This window comes from Myotis brandtii, unplaced genomic scaffold, assembly GCF_000412655.1.
Source record: "Myotis brandtii unplaced genomic scaffold, ASM41265v1 scaffold988, whole genome shotgun sequence".
In the NCBI taxonomy this organism is placed as follows: domain Eukaryota; kingdom Metazoa; phylum Chordata; class Mammalia; order Chiroptera; family Vespertilionidae; genus Myotis; species Myotis brandtii.
The window spans coordinates 294,851-314,995 of record NW_005372109.1 but is presented as its reverse complement, the minus strand read 5'-3'; the positions used below and the strand labels follow the sequence as shown (position 1 = coordinate 314,995).

General features: G+C 49.6%; 1 protein-coding gene across 3 annotated transcripts in view; it reads right to left on the bottom strand.

The window, feature by feature from the left end:
• The window catches only part of ABHD2 (abhydrolase domain containing 2), a 67,210-nt gene that overhangs the window by 6,203 nt on the left and 40,862 nt on the right, over positions 1 to 20,145 (bottom strand). For all 3 annotated transcript variants that reach the window (XM_005886529.2, XM_005886530.2, XM_005886531.2), the window contains 5 exons: positions 14,961 to 15,136; positions 11,867 to 12,034; positions 8,333 to 8,516; positions 3,629 to 3,721; positions 1,730 to 1,840 (listed from right to left, as the gene is read on the bottom strand). In XM_005886529.2, the coding sequence (XP_005886591.1) occupies positions 1,730 to 1,840; positions 3,629 to 3,721; positions 8,333 to 8,516; positions 11,867 to 12,034; positions 14,961 to 15,136 (732 nt within the window). The remainder of the gene's footprint in view (positions 1 to 1,729; positions 1,841 to 3,628; positions 3,722 to 8,332; positions 8,517 to 11,866; positions 12,035 to 14,960; positions 15,137 to 20,145) is intronic.

The window sequence follows — 20,145 nt, the reverse complement described above, 5'->3', positions numbered from 1 at the left end:
AGGGTTTAACCGCTCTGAGCTTCTCCTCTGTAAACGGAGCTGAGCACAGGGCCTGCCTTCATGGCGCTGCGAGACTTCTGACATTAACGTGTGTACCAGCACCGCTACCGGCCCAGAGAAACTACTCAATAAGTGTTATCGATAGTGATTATTGGCAGATGTCACATCTTTCGAGGCAGTGTAAAACCAGATGTCACTAGACACTAAGAAACTGAAACTCAAAGGCATTTGCTAGAACTTTCTTTACAACAGAGTCTTCGTGGCAGAGTAACCCCGGCCACTGTGAACTGAAATGACGTAGGTACCGAGGAGAAATGAGGGAGTCAGAGTCCCCGATTCCGGCCGCCACGGGGCAGACAGAAACGGACGCTGACCAAACCTTCAGCCGGGTCTGCCCCGGCTCTGAGCGGCCTGGAGCTCGGATCCCGCAGCCAGTCCGCCCGCCAGAGGCTCTGGAAACCTCCGCTCTTCCTGGGGTTTGTTTGTTTTTCTCATTAGACACACCCGTCTGAAGTGAGGGAGGGTAGAATTCATTCTCGCCTTCTAACACACCAGCAATTTCCTAGTTTCTCAACAGGCCTCTTTCAAGGTTACTTGGTGTAAGAAGGTGACTAAGATCCCATAAGAAAGGCAAGTGCAGATCCCGTACCTGCCCATCCTTTTTTTTTTTAAGTCTTTATTTTTATCTCCCCCCCCCCACCTTTTTTTTTTTTTGTCAATCCTCACCCAAGGATATTTTCCCATTGATTTTTAGAGAGAGTGGAAGGGAGAGGGAGAGACAGACAGAAACATCGATGCGAGAGAGAGACACATCGATTGGTTGCCTCCTTCATGTGCCCTGACCAGGGCCGGGGAACCTGCAACCAAGACATGCCCTTGATCACAGTCGAACCTGGGACCCTTCAGTCCACAGGCCGACGCTCTATCCACTGGGCCACACTGGCCACAGCGTGCCTATCTATTGAATGAACCTAAGCTTGCTCTAGACCAGGCCTACAGGTGTCAAATGATCATTAAATAAAAAGGGGGATTTAAAAAAAAGAGAGACTGATAAGGTCAGAAATCAACTTGACCTTTTCCGGTTAAGACTAACTGGAAACTATTGGTACCAGGAAGGAGGACACTGTCAGGGTGCCGACCTCGGGGCCTGGAGGGGCCGGACAGGGAGAGGGAGACGGGTGAGGTGGACGGGTTTGTGTATTACACTCGGAGGAGTGTCCACGCCCGAAAGAAAGAGGCTCTGTCATTTCAGAGCCTTCTTGGTCTATTATTTTACTTCTGATAGAGACATAGGCAGGGACAAGAAATACTTCCTTTTCCGTTCCCTCCACTGCAGATGGAGGTGTGTGACGCCTGAGCCCTGCCTGGTGTGGAGCACACGGGCGGGGTGAGCACTGCGGGCAGCTTGGGTGTGACCCCAGGCCCCGGTTCCAGCCCCAGTTCCAGCCCCAGTTCCAGCAGGGATGCAGAAGGAGGGGGCATCCTCTTCCTACTTTCCAAGAAAAACTACAATTTTCATTTTCTGTGAAATCTGTGAGGGGTTTTGTTTGTTTTTGTCTTTCCCCCCCTCTTCTTCTGTTGATTTTAAACACTGGACATGTATTCAGGGGTGAAAAAAAAAGCCCCAAGCACTAAAGAGGGCAGAGAACCCCCCTCCCCCACCCCCCGCTGCTGGACAGCCCGCCTGCGGCCTCCCGCCTGGCCCAGTCCGGAGCGTGTGAGGACCCACCTCATCACGTTGTCGTCGATCTGCATCAGGGACGTGGCCATGTAGAGGCGGCTCAGGTCCGAGTCCTCCAGGGTCTGGGGCTTCTTCACATGGTCCCCAAACAGAGCTTGTCTAGAGGGAGACACAGAGGCAGACAGAGGACACGCGGGTGAGAAACCAAGCAAATGCCCTTGTACACTGGAAACACCTCCCATCTCATCGCCAGGGCTCCACAGCGCAGCTGGAAACCATTTTTAATTTAAAAAATGCTACAGCGGACAAGAACCACGGCCGAGCCGCTTCCTGGCCCGGAGGCAGGCAGGGGGCAGGGACAGTGCGCATCTGGGGGAGTTAGAACAGCTGCCTCCAGCCCTCAGAATTCTCTGAGGAGGCGCTGGCGCTGTTGACTTGGGAATAACTGCCGGAAGATGGGTGTCAAGACCTCATTTTCCTTCTCAGGGGCCGCTAGACAAACTCCAGATCGGGGCTGAGCCCGGGCGACTATGACCAGGCCTTCCTGGCGGGGGAGGAGGTCCCGGGCGGGCAGTCACACCATGAGTGGTGGGCAGTGGACCAAACAGCGGGGCCTCGTGTTTACATGGGCGGTGATGGTGCCCCCCTGCCAGAGCCCCTCTCCTTTTACGAGTTGTTTCTGTGCTTACCAAGGCAGACAGCAGTTAACCCACTTAACATGCGGCCAAATTAGCCCCGTGTACGCCATCAGCGTCTGTAGACGCAAGCAGTGGACCTTCTCCACATGCCATGTGCGTCTATAAAAAAAAAAAATTTGCCGAAACCAATTTGGCTCAGTGGATAGAACATCGGCCTGCGGACTGAAGGGTCCCGGGTTTGATTCCGATCAAGGGCATGTACCTGGGTTGCGGGCACATCTCCAGTGGGGAGTGTGCAGGAGGCGGCTGATCGATGTTTCTCTCTCATCGATGTTTCTAACTATCTCTCTCCCTTCCTCTCTGTAAAAAATCAATAAAATATATTAAAAAAAAAAAATTTTCCCTAAGTGGCAGCCCTGACCAACTTTAAAATCATTTGTCATGAGAATTTTCAGCTGAAAATATTCAAGAACACCAAATTGGGAGGAATATATTTATTTTTATAATATTCATTGCAAATTGGTTTTTTAAATTAAATTCAAAATATCTCGGCGTGTGGGGATGGTTTCCGTTTTGGACGCGTGGCAGTTAACTGGTTAACGGCTCTCCAACGTGTGAGCTGCAAAGCTAATATGTACTCAGGAGAGTAATCATTTCTGTTCAGGATGACAAGAAGGGTCAAGGTCAGCGCCACGTGAACCCACCCACAGGAGCCCCATCTGGGTGTGTGGCCAGGACGGCAAGCACCACAGTGCTGGTCCTTGAAAAAAAGAGAGTAAGCAACTGGTCATTCAGTCAAATTGCCTTTTCTCGGATGGTGCTAAAAACACCCTAAAAATGTATTGTTGAGAGCCCATTACGTGCCAGCCTCTGGGACTCAGAAGATATTGATGATAATCATAACAGTGAGTCACGCTCATATTACTGAGAGCTCCACACGCCGGGCCTGCTCTGAGCATTGGCCAGGGCTGCCCCCCTGCCCTCCCCTCGCCCCAAGGCTTCTGAGCAGGAGAGGCCGGGAGCACGGAGACCTGACCCCACAGGTGGCACCAGGCGCTGGGCTCCTGTCACACTGCTGCTTGGTCAGACGCCCAAGACCCCCAACCACAAAGCCTCCTACGGGGAGAGGTTCCTGAACACTGACCAGCCGCCCCAGGACGGCCTGGATTCACTGGGAATGATGACAGCAGCCAGCAGGGCACCTGCATCTCCCCCGCCCCTTCATGTTCCCTGGAGAAAGCAGAGTCCTGGCCTTTAGCGACGCCCAAATGAGCCGAGGGAGGACTGTCCCCCGAGGGAGGTGCCGCACCTGTGCGAGAGGATGATCTTCTTCATGTTGTCGGCCATGAGGAAGTTGTAAAAGCGGCGGCACTGGTCCCACTGCATGAAGGTCTCCTGGGCCCTGAAAGAACCACAGGAGGGTGATGGGGTGCGTCCTGGAGAGGAAATGGGGTGCGGGGGAGGCAGAGGCTGGGGGGCTCTTGCCCCTGACAAGGGCCTGCAGAGAGCAGCTGCTCCCTACGGTGGCAGGGGGCCTCGATGGCACTCACACTCTCTGCGTGGAAAACGTCAGAGACGTGCAGAACATGAGCCCAGGAGAGACCTCTCCAGGGACACAGGCTCTGTTGGTGACACTCCCGATACCTCTTCCGGCACCTAGGCCTCCTCGTAGTCACAGAACCTGCCTGCAGCAGAGTCTGCTTCAGCTGGCAGGGACCCCTTTCTCTGTTTGGTTTCCTACCTTGCACACATTTTTCTGGCTTACTGACGGGAGTGTGTAAGGGGTGGGTGGGTGTGAGGACGTACAATGCAGGCAAAAACCTAAAGCAACTCTAGCTGCTGTTTGGTGTGAGCCCCGAGGCGGCTGCCACAGTGAATGAGAGCAGGAACTTGAACTACGGCCCATCTGACCCGACTGGGTAGTTTGCCAAGCCCTGCACGAGCCACTTCACCCGCCAAGCCTCAGTTTCCTCATCCGTCAAATCAGGGGTTTGATCTAGAGAACTGGTCGGCAAACTGCGGCTCGTGAGCCACATGCGGCTCTTTGGCCCCTTGAATGTGGCTCTGTGGAAGAGCCACACTCAAGGGGCCAAAGAGCCGCATGTGGCTCGCGAGCCGCGGTTTGCCGACCACTGAGCTAGAGAATCCATTTTCACACCCGATTGCTCTATAGCTGGTCCCATCACAGGCCGACAGAGGCCGCCTGGGGGACCCCAGTGGTGTCTTCATTGCTTCTGTTAATGGTGGATGGGAGTCTGTAGACTGGATTCTATAGACCAGGATTAGTGGTGTTAGAAATGAGTCTGTCCTGGCCTCGATAGTCATAATGGAGTTCAAATGATGAATTAAACTGGAGAGTGCCCTAGCCCAGCGGTCGCCAACTTTTCGGACCTCAGAGACCACTAGTGGTCCGCGGACCACCGGTTGGCGACTGCTGCCCTAGCCAGTGTGGATCAGTGGATAGAGCGTCGTCGGCCTGCGGACTGAAGAGTCCTGAATTCGATTCCGGTCAAGGGCACATGCCCAGGTTGTGGGCTTGATCCCCAATAGGGGGCATGCAGGAGGCAGCTGATTAATGATTCTCTCTCATCATGGATGTTTCTATCTCTCCCTTCCTCTCTGAAATCAACCTACATATATAAAAGCCTAAGTGACTGTCAGACCGGTAGCTATGATGTGCACTGACCACCCAGGAACAGACGCTCAACGCAGGAGCTGCCAAGCTATGGTGACTTGGCAGCTGCAGTTCTCAGGTGATGCACCCGGAACCAGAGAGGAGGAAGCCCGATTCTGGGGTGCATCACCTGAGAACCGCCCTTTCGCAATCCAGGACCCCTCAGGGGAAGTCGGAGAGCTGGTTTCAGCCTGATCCCCGCAGGCCAGGCTGAGGGACCCCACTGGTGCACGAATCCGTGCACTGGGCCTCTAGTAAAAATATATTTTAAAAAAAGAATTAAAGCAGAGAGTTAGACGGAGTCTACCACACACATTTCCAGGGCTAGTGGGCCGCACGCCGAGGGAACGTGTAGCATCCACTAGATACCAGCAGCTTAGGGCATCGGTGTCCCTCCCTCGCCGGCTCAGCACAGCTCAACGTGAGCTTGTCTGGTGGCAGCAGCTAGACTTTGCCAGTACAGCAAGCGGTGCTGGCTTTGGAGCCTTGGAAGGGCTCTAGCTAGAAGGGAGGTGCTCCTGGGATGCGAAGCCTGAGGGAGGGGATGAATGACTGACAAGCAGGGCTATAGACTCAGCCAGGAAGGATTTGCCAGAAGCAAGACATCCCGTGTGGCCCCGAGAGGCAGGCGAACTTTCCCTGCTCCATCCTGGCAGGAGGGAAGCATGGCTGCCACCATCCCAGGGCCGAGAAGGCTCACTGCCCTCAGGCCACAGTGGGGAAAAGGTTACACTGGTTTAAGGTAAGGCTCTGTCCTTCAACGAGGTCTCATGCTAACGCTGAGGGGAGCTGAGCTCCGGGCAGCACCAGCATACGGGACCCTGGCGTCTCCCTGACCTGCCCCCCGACCCCGAGTGCAGGGCCCTGGGACCTTAGGACACAGTTGCCTCTTTCTCCGCTCATTGCGAGAAGTTGTGTGACAATAGCTATTCTAAGTGTGGAGATCTCTGTAGCATCTCACATTTTTTTTTTTGTTCCCTAGCTTCTTTTTTTTAAAATATATATTTTATTGACTTTTTACAGAGAGGAAGGGAGAGGAATAGAGAGTTAGAAACATCGATGAGAGAGAAACATCGATCAGCTGCCTCCTGCACACCCCCTATTGGGGATGTGCCCGCAACCAAGGTACATGCCCTTGACCGAAATCAAACCTGGGACCCTTCAGTCCGCAGGCCAACGCTCTATCCACTGAGCCAAACCGGTTAGGGCCCCTAGCTTCTTTTTTAAAAACATCTTTTTGTAAGAAATTAAAGGATAGTTGCACGGTTGGCGTGGCTCAGTGGTTGAGCATCGACCTATGAACCGGGAGGTCATGGTTTGATTCCCAGTCAGTGCACATGCCCAGGTTGCGGGCTCGATCCCCAGTGTGCGGTGTGCAGGAGGCAGTCAATCCGTGATTCTCTCTCATCATTGATGTTCTCTCTCTCCCTCTCCCTTCCACTCTGAAATCAATAAAAAAATATTTTAAAAAAATTAAAGTATAGTTGACATACATTATACGAGTTTCAGGTGTACAGCAGTTACTTGACATTTATATACCTTGCTGTGTGATGCTGCAATAAGTCTGTCACCCTACAAGTTATTATGACAATGCTGACTATATTTCCTTTGCTGCACCTACATCCTCATAATTATGTTTTATAACTGCACGTTTGTACTTCTGATTCCCTTCGCCGTTTTTGCTCATCCCCCCACCCTCCTCTAGCAGCCATAAGTTAGGGTCTCAGTTTCTTAAACCTTCTTGGCCTCAATTCCAACACCTTCGTTTGCCCAATGTGCTGATCGGGTGCTCTTGCCAACAGCAGGTGGCGCTACTGCCGCAAAATGAAAAATGATTTCGTTCATTGAAAAACGCAGGAAAAGAAACGTCCCACGTCCCTACGTATCAAATCCATTGCTCTCTGAACACAAAGCCGGTGTTCACAGTGATTTCACAGCGCCTGGTTCAGGATTTTCCAGATGACCGAAGGCTTGCCGAAAACTGGACCACGTGGCGGGGAGAGCAGCCGAAGCTCTCGGGCCAGGCTGCTCCCCTGAGCCCCGGGCAGGCCTCTGCTCGCCTCTCTGCTGTCCCAGGGACTGGGCAGGAGGGACTTTGGTTACTCTGGTTACAAGATGGCTGTGAACTTGGAGTTGGTTCTTTCTAGTCAAGCCAAGACCAAGGCACAGGTCCTTTCAGCTGGCCCTCCAGAGAGTAAGGGGGACAGAGAGGAGGGTCCCCAACAGGAGGAAGAGGGGGCTCACCTAGTCCTGCCAACTAGAGCTGGAGAGACCACCGAGGTCCCAGCCCAGTGACTGCTACACGTGGCTAAATATCAGGAGTCGCCGTGAAATGTGTCCACATGCGGATTCCTGGCCACAGGCTCCAGGTTCATGAGTCAGAATCTCCAGGGGTGAATTTACTACTAACACAATCTCCCAAGTAAGTCTCCATGGAGTGAGACTGTCACCGTTCACCAGACTGGCCTTTGTGACCCCTGATCTGAACCGACTCTTATCTTACAGTGAATAATGATGATCATGAGCAGTGGCTGACTCACTTTCTAATCCGTCGTACCCATCAGTAACACTAAAGACGTTATAATGAAGAGTGAGCGCAGGAAACAATATGCATGCATTTGAAGAGTTTGGAGGTGTGTGTGTGAGTGTGTGTTTGTGTGTGTGTGTGTGTGTGGTGACTCCAGAGAGAACTGGGACGCCACCGATCTGGGGTTGGCGGGGGGGGGGACTCTGAGCAGACAGTAACCCCTCCCAGGCTCATCCTGCCGGGCTCTGCTGCCAGGAGAGCGAGGGGCGAGACAACCCTTTCCCCAGCAGGTCACCCCCTTGTGCTGCTGCCTAGGACACCTGAGAGAGGAATGCTTGAGGGTAAGGCACAGCTGAAATGACTGCCACAGATCCCTTCCAGACGCCACCCGAGACCCGACTCTTCCGTGGACAGGAGGGATCTGGGGTCATAAGGCCCAGCCGTTGGACACTGGTTAGCCCGTATCCAGTGCCCTTTCCTAACCCCTCCGTCGTGCAAAACTCCTGCAGCACAAACAGAGGAAGGCTTTCCACAGACTCCACAGGGAAACGGCCGCTGGAAGGGAGCTTCGGCTCATTCAGCTACAGATCTGGTCCTAATACAGCCGCACATCCCAGGCTGAAGGGTCTGATAGGGCCACTCCTGTGCATGACATGCAAACAACAACCCAGAAACCTCCGCTCGGTCCGCCACAGCACCTCCCGGGGGCTTTGTGAAGCAGCGTCAGGTGTACTGGGACATCTCAGCAAACACGTGCTAACGGAAGGGCCCGATGGGAGACAGGAGTGGGGGCCCGGGGTGGGGTGGCTCACCTCAGTGCGCTGTACCCCTGGCACACGCTGACGCAGCACAGGACCTTGTCTTGGTTCGCCTGTGTCTCCCCCAGGTATTTGCACACGATGTTACCGCCCAGGCTGAAGCCCACAACGACCAGCTGGGTCAGGGGGTATGTCTTCTTGATGTAGTTGACCATGGCTCCGAACTCCCAGGTGCAGCCTGTGGGCAGAAAGGTGAGGACACGGCGTCATATCGGGTGCGACAAGAGAGACTGGAGAAAATGTGATACAGGGGTAGGGGTTACTAAACGGATGCCAAGATATTAACAGAGAGAAGTGTGTGTGTGTGTGTGTGTGTGTGTGTGAGAAGAGAGAGAGAGAGTCAGACAGGTCTCTTTGGCCCCTGGAGAGAGAAGTTTCCAGATCCCCCAGGATAAGAGGAAGCATGGCGTTAGTAGTGCCTGTGAAGGAAGGTACCAGGTATCACACACGTGTAATGCTCCTTCAAAGGCGGGTTGTGAGAAGGCTGCGTGGACTGCATGGAAATCAAGAGAGGTTCAGAGAGTGCAGGAGCACACGTGTTCGCCCACAGATGAAGCAGCCGCAAGAACAAACCCTCTGGGATCAGCTTCTTAGGCTACAAATAGGACGGGGTGCTGTACCCATCTGTACAGTGATTCGTGGGGTTAAGAAAAGTACCAGGTGGCTGTTATTAACGGGATCTTCTTGGGGAGAGGGAAGGAAAGACAAGCTTCAGTCCAGAGGGATGGCCCGATGCTCTGTGGGATTAGGATCAAGTGCTCCTGGTGACGTAAGGACAGGGGGCCGAGGGAGGTGGCCCGTTCAGACACACACACAGGAGACCTATGGACAGAGAGGTGTGAGGGCCTAGTTTGCCCAGGAGGAATGATCTCAACGGGGCCCCCTGGGAAGCGGGTGAAGCCATGTTAGGTCTCAGCAGCTCTGTTTAGAGGAGCAGGTTGGTGGCCAGACATGGGTGAAGGGATGCATAGGACCCTTCTAAGGCCCGACCCCAGACTCAGCCTAAAATAAAACCTCACAGAGAACGTTAGGGGCTGTGGCAAGAAACATGTGCACGACAGACCAGCGTAAAGAGAGTTCGGATTTTGTGCCTGTTTTAAAAAGTACAGATCGTTGGTCCAGCAATTACACCTTTGGGGACTTTACTCTGCAGATGTACGTACAGATGCACACGTGTGTGCAAAGATATGAGAGCAGGGATGTCCAGTGCAGCCCTGTTTGTAGCAGCAAAGGATTGGAAGCAACCTACATTTCCGTCCACAGAGGACTAAATTGCTGTGAAAAAGACACCGAGTCTGACCTGCTGATGTGGAATGACTCCATGCCATCTTACTGAGGGGCAAAAACAAGGGCAGAGGAGGACTGGCACCATCGCACGTGTGTACTTGGGCTCTAAAGGGATTATATGTGCACACGTGTCTGGTTGAATGATCGCTGAACAACTGTAGCAGACATTAATTTTCCGGGGAGGAGGCGGCGGGGGGGCTGGAGTGGGACGGGACATAGTTTTACTCATTGTACAGTGGGGCCTTGACTTACGAGTGTCCCGACTAACGAGTTTTTCGAGATACGAGCCGTCTCTCGGCCGATTTTTTGCTTTGAGTGGCGAGCTAAAATTCGGGTTACGAGCCAGCTTCAGATACCCCACCGCTAGTTGGCGCAGCGAACGTCACAGTGAACGCCACAACATCAGCCCAGCATCACGTGTCTCACTCGTTCACTTTTTGACTTGACATACGAGTAATTTGAGTTACGAGCTCGGTCACGGAACGAATTAAACTCGTAAGTCAAGGCCCCACTGTATTCGGACTTTTGCACTGGCTATTAAAAATAAGTAACACGGTTATTTTTAAATAAAAGTCTTGCTTTCTCACCATCTGATTCCTTTTAGACACATCTTCCTTTACTCAGGTTTGAGACTAATTATTTGAGACCTGGAGCAGATGTTGGGATGTCACTGGGGCAGGTACAAACCCTGGGTTTGCCGCACCGCTGAGGAGCAATTATGGCTAATTGGGTTGGCACGTTGGGAGGCTCGGTGTAATTAAATGCAAACGGTCTGATCTGGATCAAGGGCCAGCCCTGCCTGATGCCGGACAAGCTGCTGGTGTTTGGTGAAGAGCTGCCGCTCTCCCCGGCCAGGGACAGGCAAGGACGTGTGTCTGCCCAGCCCCAGGACCCGCCTTCTCGTAGAGGCCGGGTCTTCCCGGGGTCTCCGCCTGATGTCAGTTACCGAAGCCTCAGTGTCTGCGGGCCCCTCCCTGGGCCGGTTCACTAAGAGCCTTGGCAATCTGGTTTTGAATACCAGGAGGATTTTAATGAGGTTCTAGGTATCTAATCCCTACGGGATTAGCACCAGTAACAAGATTTAGGGCTCTAATCCTGCTGCAGCTTCTTAAAGCCACGATGAAATATGAGACACCAACCTGGCCTGAGCGAGATGAGGGCGACAGGGCCACCTTGGAGAGGCAACCAGCTGGGAAGAGGAAAGTCCTTTTTCCTCAAGCTCCCCCCCAAACAAAGGCAGAGTTAAGGCTGCCCGAAAACCACTGTTTCAAATGTCACTAACATGACTAAGTAGGTTCCGAGGCAAGGGCCTGGAGACGGCTGTTCCGTGTGGCTGGAGACTTTGAGTCATCGCTGTGTCCTGCACACCAGGCCTGGGCCTGGCACAGGGGTGTGTCACCAACGTGAGCTGGGTAAGAGGGGCGTCTGAATCATGGGGCGTGAGAGCACACCAAGACCTCGGAATGAGACTGCACTTGGAGAAAGGGCCTTTAAGATGATGACGTTAAAATGGGGTTGTTAGGGTGGGCCTAACCCAATATGACTGGTGTCTTTTTAAAAAGAGATTAGGCCCTAGCTGGTTTGGTTCAGTGGATAGGGCGTCGGCCTGTGGACTGAAGGGTCCCAGGTTTGATTCCAGTCAAGGGCACATGCCCGGGGGGGCGTGCAGGAGGCAGCTGATCAATGATTCTCTCTCATCATTGATGTTTCTCTCTCTCTCCCTCCCTCTCCCTTCCTCTCTGAAATCAATAAAAACATATTTTAAAAAATTAATCATGACATTAGGTGCAGAAACAAAAGCCGACTCCCTCCCCCCGCCTTCAGTTTCTGCCCCTGTGAGATGGGGTGGTTCAGGGCCCGTCTGTGTGTCCCACCGTCTCTCTCTCTTTTTTTTTTTTTTAAATATATTTTATTGATTTTTTTACAGAGAGGAAGGGAGAGGGATAGAGAGTCAGAAACATCGATGAGAGAGAAACATTGATCAGCTGCCTCCTGCACACCCCCCACTGGGGATGTGCCCGCAACCAAGGTACATGCCCTTGACTGGAATCGAACCTGGGACCCTTCAGTCCACAGGTGGCTGACGCTCTAGCCACTGAGCCAAACCGGCCAGGGCTGTGCCACCGTCTCTTGAAGACTGGCACAAATTCTACACTGAGAAGAGGCAGGCGGGAGTCACAGCGCACTCGCAGTGGGGACAGAAACCAGGAGACCCAGGTGCCTTGGCCCCTGCTTACTCACCGTAGGTGAACATGCGTGGCGAGGTCAGTTCAATGTTGGGCAGGGCGCCCAGGTGGTTGAGCACAGCGCACCGGTAGCCATTTTTCTGGGCGTAGTCAACAAAGGTTCGGATGTACTGCTTCTCGCTGTGGTTGGCGATCCCAGGACAGATGACCATGGTGATGTCATCTGCAGGGTGGCGAGAGAGATCCCAGTATATCCATAAATAATCAGCGACACAATAAATCAGGACACGATTACACGTCACTGGCTTAGAAAACAGTAGGAGGAAATTTAACACACATCCTCTCCCTCAATTCTCTGGGAAAGGATATTTTTCCCTTCTAGCTGGAGCTGCCTCTCAAACTGTTTATGGGGAAGGGCAAGTTTTTAAAATGGCCAATCTGTCATGGACAGACACTTTTGAAATATACAATAAAAATTGTTTACTAGAAAAATGAAGTGAAAGAAAAACCCCACACATAAATCTCAATTTTTTATTATTAGACTCAATAGATATAAAACTATTCTGCCAAGTTGCTAAACAAGTTTCTGAACATTAATTTTTAAAAAATGTATATATTTTTATTGATTTCAGAGAGGAAGGGAGAGGGAGAGAGAGATAGAAACATCAATGATGAGAGAGAGAATCATTGATTGGCTGCCTCCTGCACGCCCCACACTGAGCATCAAGCCTGCAGCCTGGGCATGTGCCGTTGACGGGAATTGAACCTGGGACCTTTCAGTCCGCAGGCCAACGCTCTATCCACTGAGCCAAACCAGTTAGGGCTGAACATTACTCTTAATTTCTGTACGAAATTCTGTATGAATGAACAAATGATCGAATGATTTGCACAGACCTCTTTGATCCAACAACTTTTCTTGCAGGTATTCATCCTAAATATACACTTGTACATTTGCCAAACAATGAATGTACAGTGTAGACTTCTAGTGACAAGAGAAAATACTTATAATGTCTACTAATTCAAATTTTGGAAAAACAATGTACAGAATGGGAATAAATAAAATGTTAACAATGGTATGCTGGGTGGTGGGATTATAGGTGATTCGTGCTTTCTTTCAAAAATGTTTCTGTATTGCTCTAGTCGGTTTTGCTCAGTGATTAAGAGCATCAACACTTGGACTGAGGGTCACGGGTTCGATTCCCAGTCAAGGGCACGTACCTCAGTTATAGGCTTGATCCCTGGCTCTGGTCGCAGTCAAGGGCACATACCTCGGTTACAGGCTTGATCCCTGGCTCTGGTCAGGGCACGTGTGGGAGCCAACCAATTGATGTGCCTCTCTCACATTGATGTTTCTCTCTCTGTCTGCTCCCCTTCCCTCCCAATCTCTCCAAAAAAAAAAAAGTTTCTGTATTATCTAAACTTTCTAAAATGAGTATTTATTCCTTTTGTAGATAAAAATCAGAAACAAATCATAAAAGGAAACATGGGCTGTTTTTCTTAGAGCATTTCTTGGATGGGAATTCTCTCTTCCCCAGACCCACCGCCATCCACCCTTTGTGGGGACAGGGGTGATAGAAGGACATGAATGAGTAAAGCAAAGAATCTAAGTGCTTCCCTTTTCCACTTTCCTCCTCCGTCCAGGGGGAAAGAGCAGGCTGGTTAAATTACATTTGGTGCTTTCTTGGTAGAAGAAGTAGGAGTATTAGAAACAAGAGAGAAAAACATGTCAGTGGGCATGGCAGAGACATAAATATTTGAAAGATCAGCTGGGAGACTTACAAACACAAGGTGAACTCCTAACCTATCATTTATTCATTCCTTCTGCGACTGTTTATTGGGAATCTGCCGCCTGGACTCAGGGGCGTCGTACATTCCGGCAGACAGATAATAAACAACCACACAAATAAGTTTAGAGAGTGGCAGGTGCCCTCCAGCACTGACGTGGGAAGGCATGAGGGATTTCCTGGGAAGGAAACACTCATTAGGGGAGGCAGGGACCGTGCCTCTGAGGAGAGGGCATTGGAGCTGAGACCTGAATGACAAAAGGAGGCAGCCACGTGCAAGTCTGGCGACGAGCCTTTCAGACAGAGGGACCATAAAGTAACCTTTCGTCACTAGCTACTCAGCAGTTCTTTTACTTTAAGTAATTGAGAGTTATAGTGTGTTTAATCTACCCATAAATTTTTTAAAAGTATATTTTTATTGTTTTCAGAGAGGAAGGGAGAGGGAGAAAGAGAAACATCCATGATGAGAATCATGGATCGGCTGCTCATGCACGCCCCCCACTGGGGATCGAGCCCGAAACCCGGGCATGTGCCCTGACCGGGAATCGAATCATGACCTCCTGGTTCATAGGTTGATGCTCAACCACTGAGCCACGCCTGCCAGGCCACCCATAAATATTGCTCGAGCTTTTATAAAACAAAACTGGGTGCCTCTGCACACTACAGAACTCAAAAGACATGTTCTCTTCCGGCCGGAATGGCATTCAGATGGGGCTGCCATCTAACTCCACTTCCTCCAAGCCCTCACTGTGAAGCATTTTATGAGTATTCATTGTGCAGCTGGACAGAGCAATGGAAATAAGAGGAGTCTGTGAGAAACAGGCATCCCAGGCCCCTCCCTGATACATAGACCTTAATGTGTCTTATTGTGCATGGAAACCTAAGGGGTACCTGGGAGCCTTTATCTGCTGCTTTCCAACCAACACCACCAGCCTACACTGCGTCTCTAAGCTTCAGCTCCGCCATCAGTAACGTAGGGACAATAAGGCTCCCACCTGCTGAGGATTAAATGAGATGATAGCACATATAAAGCACGTACGACAGCTCGGCTTCTGCTGCTGTCATCAAGCCAGAGGCCTGGTCCTGGGGAGCATGGGCTCCGAGTTCTCCCTCATCCCTTTGCACCAAGCTCTGTCTCTCACAAGAGGATTAGAAACTGCGAGCTGTACATGGTGACCGGCTCCAGGCGGACGTAAGCCTTGCCAGGTGCTCCCACGTGATGTATCTCAGCAGATTTCTTACCAGGCCCTGGATGCGATGCCTGGTAAGAGCGGTAGCAGGAGTGTGTGTGCACACAGTGCTCCCTCACTGACGAGTGCTCCTTCTCTGAGTGATGGCCAGATCCTACGACCTACACTCGCTCACCTCCAACACAATGCTCAGCCAAGGGCTCGAAGAGGTCGAAGGTCGAAGTGGCGCCATCGGACATGGTGATGAACTTCCGGTGCCCATACGGGTGTGGCGACCTCACCCTGCCCATCTTCCCATACAAAGCTGTTTGGATGTGTCCACTTTTCCCCCAGATCAGTGGCGGAATGTATCTAAGAAAGAAGGAGACGAGAGGTCAATTTTCTCCACATTCCTTGAATAATGCTCTCAAAAACCTTTGAGCAAAAGTCTTTAAAACGATTTAAGATTTTTCCGGACAAATTCTGTACACTAAACATAAATGAGATTTTTTAAAACCTTAATCCATGCCAGCGGGCACATCCCCAGTGCGGGGTGTGCAGGAGGCAGCTGATCGATGTTTCTCTCTCATCGATGTTTCTAACTCTCTGTCTCTCTCCCTTCCTCTCTGTAAAAAATCAATAAAATATATTTTTAAAAAAAAAGATTTTTCCGGACAAATTCTGTACACTAAACATAAATGAGATTTTTTAAAACCTTACATCCATGCCATGATTTACCCCCTCCCCCATTTATTAATACATCCTGCATCAGATTAGCTTTAGAAATCAGCCAGGACATGCTTATCTGGACGGGATTTCAAATTTAGGGTGTTCAGTAATTCAACATAGAATTTCCATAACGTAGAATAAAAAGAATAAAAAGAACATTTGATACATTATAAACAAGTGCTACGTGACAGGGTCAGCCTCCTTATCAAATGAGCGAATGTACATAAAGCAGTAGCACAGAGCCCACACTCACTAATGCTCACTTCTTTGCTCCCCTAACACCACAGTCCACGGCTGCAGCGGTTACTCCTTTCACCAAACCTGCTCTGTTACACTGGAAAGGGCTGCAAACTCTTCTAAGAGCCTGTGAGTGCCTGGGGCGCGTGTGTCGGGGGTGGGAGGGCATTGTAAGACCCACAGAATGCACTGGAAGAGCAGAGCAATGTAAATATTGGTTGAACTGTTGAAGGATAAAGGCTGGTTAGCCTACCCAAGGCATGACGCCACCTTAACAACTGTCCTTCGTGAAAACTTGGAGTGACTGGTCCTTGGGTAGAAAGCTCAAAACCCACAAGCTAATGACTGGGAAAACGAGACACTCCACATGGCATTTAGGAAATGTTTACATTTCACAACCACAGTGCAAGAGGATCCCATTTACTGAAAAGGCTACTGGTTTCTCTTCTGCAGCTTTGAGCCCAAGCGCGATGGCTGGCCAGGGTTTATGTGTGTGTTTTTTTAAATATATATTTTATTGATTTTTTTAGAGAGAGGAAGGGAAAGGGATAGAGAGTTAGAAACATCAATCAGCTGCCTCCTGCACACCCCCTACTGGGGATGTGCCCTTGACCGGAATCGAACCTGGGATCCTTGAGTCCGCAGGCTGATGCTCTATCCACTGAGCCAAACTGGTTAGAGCAGGGTTTATGTTTTATATAAACTAGATCCCTATATCATAAAATGGTAATGACACCAATCCTTCATCTCTGCATTGTATCCCAGTGGTGGGCATTCTATCAACAGTTTGCCTTAACCTATTTGTCAATTCATGCCATCACTTCCATCAGGCCAGATGATCCCAGAATTCCTTCTTTAAAATAAATTGTATTTATATACATATATATATTTTATTGTTTTCAGAGAGGAAGGGAGAGGGACAGAGAGAGACAAACATCAATGATGAGAGAGAATCATTGATCGGCTGCCTCCTGCACATCCCCCACTGGGGATCGAGCCCGCAACCTGGGCATCTGCCCTGACCAGGAATGTAACCGCAACCTCCTGGTTCATAGGTTGATGTTCAACCACTGAACCGTGCCGGCTGGGCCTAGAAACTCTTCTTAAATTAAACCTGGTTTGCTCCTTTTTTTTTTTTGGTAATTCATTAAATCTACACAAACTTAAGAGATGTGAAGCTATCACCTGAAGCAAGTCAGTTCCCAGAGGAGCTTCCTCTTTGGGGATGGGGAGGAGAGGGAAGAGTATTTTAAGACCCAAGAACATGAAGCCACTTGCCAACATGAAGCCACTGACCACAGGTCCAAATCTCAGAGCAGAAACCACGGCGTTAGGAAAGCAGATGAAGGCATTTATAAGAGACTAGAGGCCTGGTGCACGAATTCGTGCATGGGTGGGGTCCCTCGGCCTGGCCGGCAATTGGGGCCATCAGGGCCATCTCGTCTAGTCCCCATTGGGGCTGATTGGGGCCGGCCAGCCGGGGCGAGGGACAGTGGGAGGTTGGTCAGCCACGGGAGGTTGGGAGAGCACTGACCACCAGGGGGCAGCTTCTGCATTAAGTATCTGCCCCCTGGTGGTCAGTGTGCATCATAGCGACTAGTCGACAGGTCATAACAATTGCTTAGGCTTTTATATATAGAGATACTGACAAAATAATATGCACCCTAACAATGTGAATTCGGCTGTAGCATGATTGGAGTCTGGCTACTGTGTTCTTTCAGGCTATTTAGCATCATTTTCAGACTGAATTAAAATTGACTGGGATAAAATTGTCAAGATATGTACATACACGCATGTGTATGTGTGTGTGTGTGTGTGTGTGTGTGTGTGTGTGTCTCTAAGCAACTGCCTCGGGATCCCGAGACCTTCTCAGTTCAGCTGTGCACAGTGGAAGTTAAACAATCTTTAGTTTTATGACAATTACCACCTACTGATCAAACACTGCTTTTTATTTTTAATTTTTTAAAAATATATTTTATTGATTTTTTTACAGAGACGAAGAGAGAGGGATAGAGAGTTAGAAACATCGATGAGAGAGAAACATCGATCAGCTGCCTTCTGCACACCCCCTACCTAGGATGTGCCTGCAGCCAAGGTATATGCCCTTGACCGGAATCGAACCTGGGACCCTTCAGTCTTCAGGCTGATGCTCTATCCACTGAGCCAAACCAGTCATGGCAACACTGCTTTTTAACTGACTTCCCAGTAACACACCACCAGGGTTTACAAAATTGAAACTGTGGGCAGCCTTTACTGTGGTGGGGCTTTTCGGTGTTTATGTAACTCATCCACGTACCAAAAAAGTTGCAAAAAAAACCACCCAGAATCGGTGCCTAGGCACCTGGCCTAGTTAAGGGAGGAAATATGGGCCAAAACAATGAAAAACTTAGAAATGTATATAAACACACAAGCACTTAAGAGATGCCACAGAAAAGGTACATGGAGGAATATGCTTTACTCTAACTACCTGCGTGGTAGTTGTCTGAAAACATAGCTGCCAAGTTCCACCTATTCCTGTCCCCACAGGCTGTTCGTTCCCACGGGACCTAGAAACCTCCCCACCCTGCATGAGCGCAGGCTGCCTGCGACTGGTTTGGGCTCGCAGAGTGTGTGGTGGAAGGAATGCGGTCAGATCTGGGCCTGGCCTTTCTCAGGCCTGGAGGCCTGGCGGCTTGTTGTACCTCCCGGGCCTGGCACCATGCTGGAAAGAGGCGGGGACTCATTACCCTGAGGTAGTAAGGAGTGGGCCTGGAGCATGTGAATGGAACTGAGAGCTATGTACATTTCACATTGTAGAGGACCACGAAATCGCCTCTCTCAAAAGACAGAGCAATCACCCGGCCGGTGTGGCTCAGTAGTTGAGTGTCGACCTATGAACCAGGAGGTCACGGTTCGATTCCCAGTCAGGGCACATGCCCAGGTTGTGGGCGTGATCCCCAGTGTGGGGCATGCAGGAGGCAGCCAATCAGTGATTCTCTCTCATCACTGATGTTTCTATCTCTCTCTCTCCCTCTCCCTTCCTCTCTGAAATCAATAAAAATATTTTTTTTAGAAAAAGATAGACTAATCGACACTCCCACCAATTATGCATGAAAGTACCTGTTGTTTTCTTCACCCTCATCAGTAATTGGTGTTATCAATCTTTTACTTTTTGGCCACTTTGATAAGCCAAAAAATGGGTATTTTATTTCAATTCGTATTTCTTAAGTTTGACCCAATCTATGGTGAAAACAGTTTCTTATTTGCATTTCCCTGATTCATATATTTATTAATTATTTGTATTTCTTTTGTGAATTGTCTGTCCATGTACTTTGTCCATTTTTTTCCTTTTGATTTGTAGGTATTGTTTTATCACCTCTACAGGAAGTCATTATATATTATGTTGCGAAGGTTTCCGCCCAGTCTATCGTATATCTTCATTTTTATCTTTTGTCTTATATAACTTTTATATAGTGTCTAAATTTGTTAGTGTTTTTCTAGTAAAACCTTTGTGTTTTGCACTTCGTTTTAAAAAGAGCTATCCTAACACCCAATTATAAATATATTCCCCAACATTTTCTTCTATTACTCCTGCCATCTTTAAAAATATATTGCCCTAAATCCACTTATTTCTGTAAAGGATGAGAAGTAAATGAATTTTTTCCCTAACAGTTACCTACCTGTCCTTCCACCATAAATGGCCCATCCTTTCACTGCTGATTTCAACTGTCACTTTAAATACATATCAAGCTTCTACCCTACCTGGTTTGGCTCAGTGGATAGAATGTCGGCCTGTGGACCGAAGGGTCCCAGGTTCAATTCTGGTCAAGGGCATGTACCTCAGTTGCAGGCTCCTCCCCGGCCCTGATCGGGGCACATGCAGGAGGCAACCAATTGATGTGTTTCTCTTACATCGATGTTTCTCTCTGTCTTTCCCTCTCTTTTCCACTCTCTAAAAAAACAAACAAACAAACAAAATATATATATATGTCAAGTTTCCAATGAAATATTTAGACTTGTTCCCATATCTCTATTCTGGTCCATTGATCTATTTGTCTATTCTTGTGTCATATGACACTGTTTTCATTACCACAGCTCCATGGAATATTTTGAGAGCTGATAGTGCAGGCCTCCTCCACTCTTTTTCAAACTTTCTTGGCAGATTTTTGGCATTTTATTTTCCAGGTGAACTATAGGAGCAGCTTGTTCTATGGAAATCTTGGGGTTTTTAATTGGAAACACAATCTGCCTTGGGGAAAACTGACATCTATACAATTTTGACTTGTCTCACTCGAGAGCAGGGGCACTTACGTCCTACAGTAAGACTTTATAGCTTGCTGCATGTGTCAATGCTGTTTTTACTACACTAATTTGCATGTACTTCACGTTGTGTGTGTGTGTGTGTGTGTGTGTGTGTGTGTGTGTGTGTTTGTTTT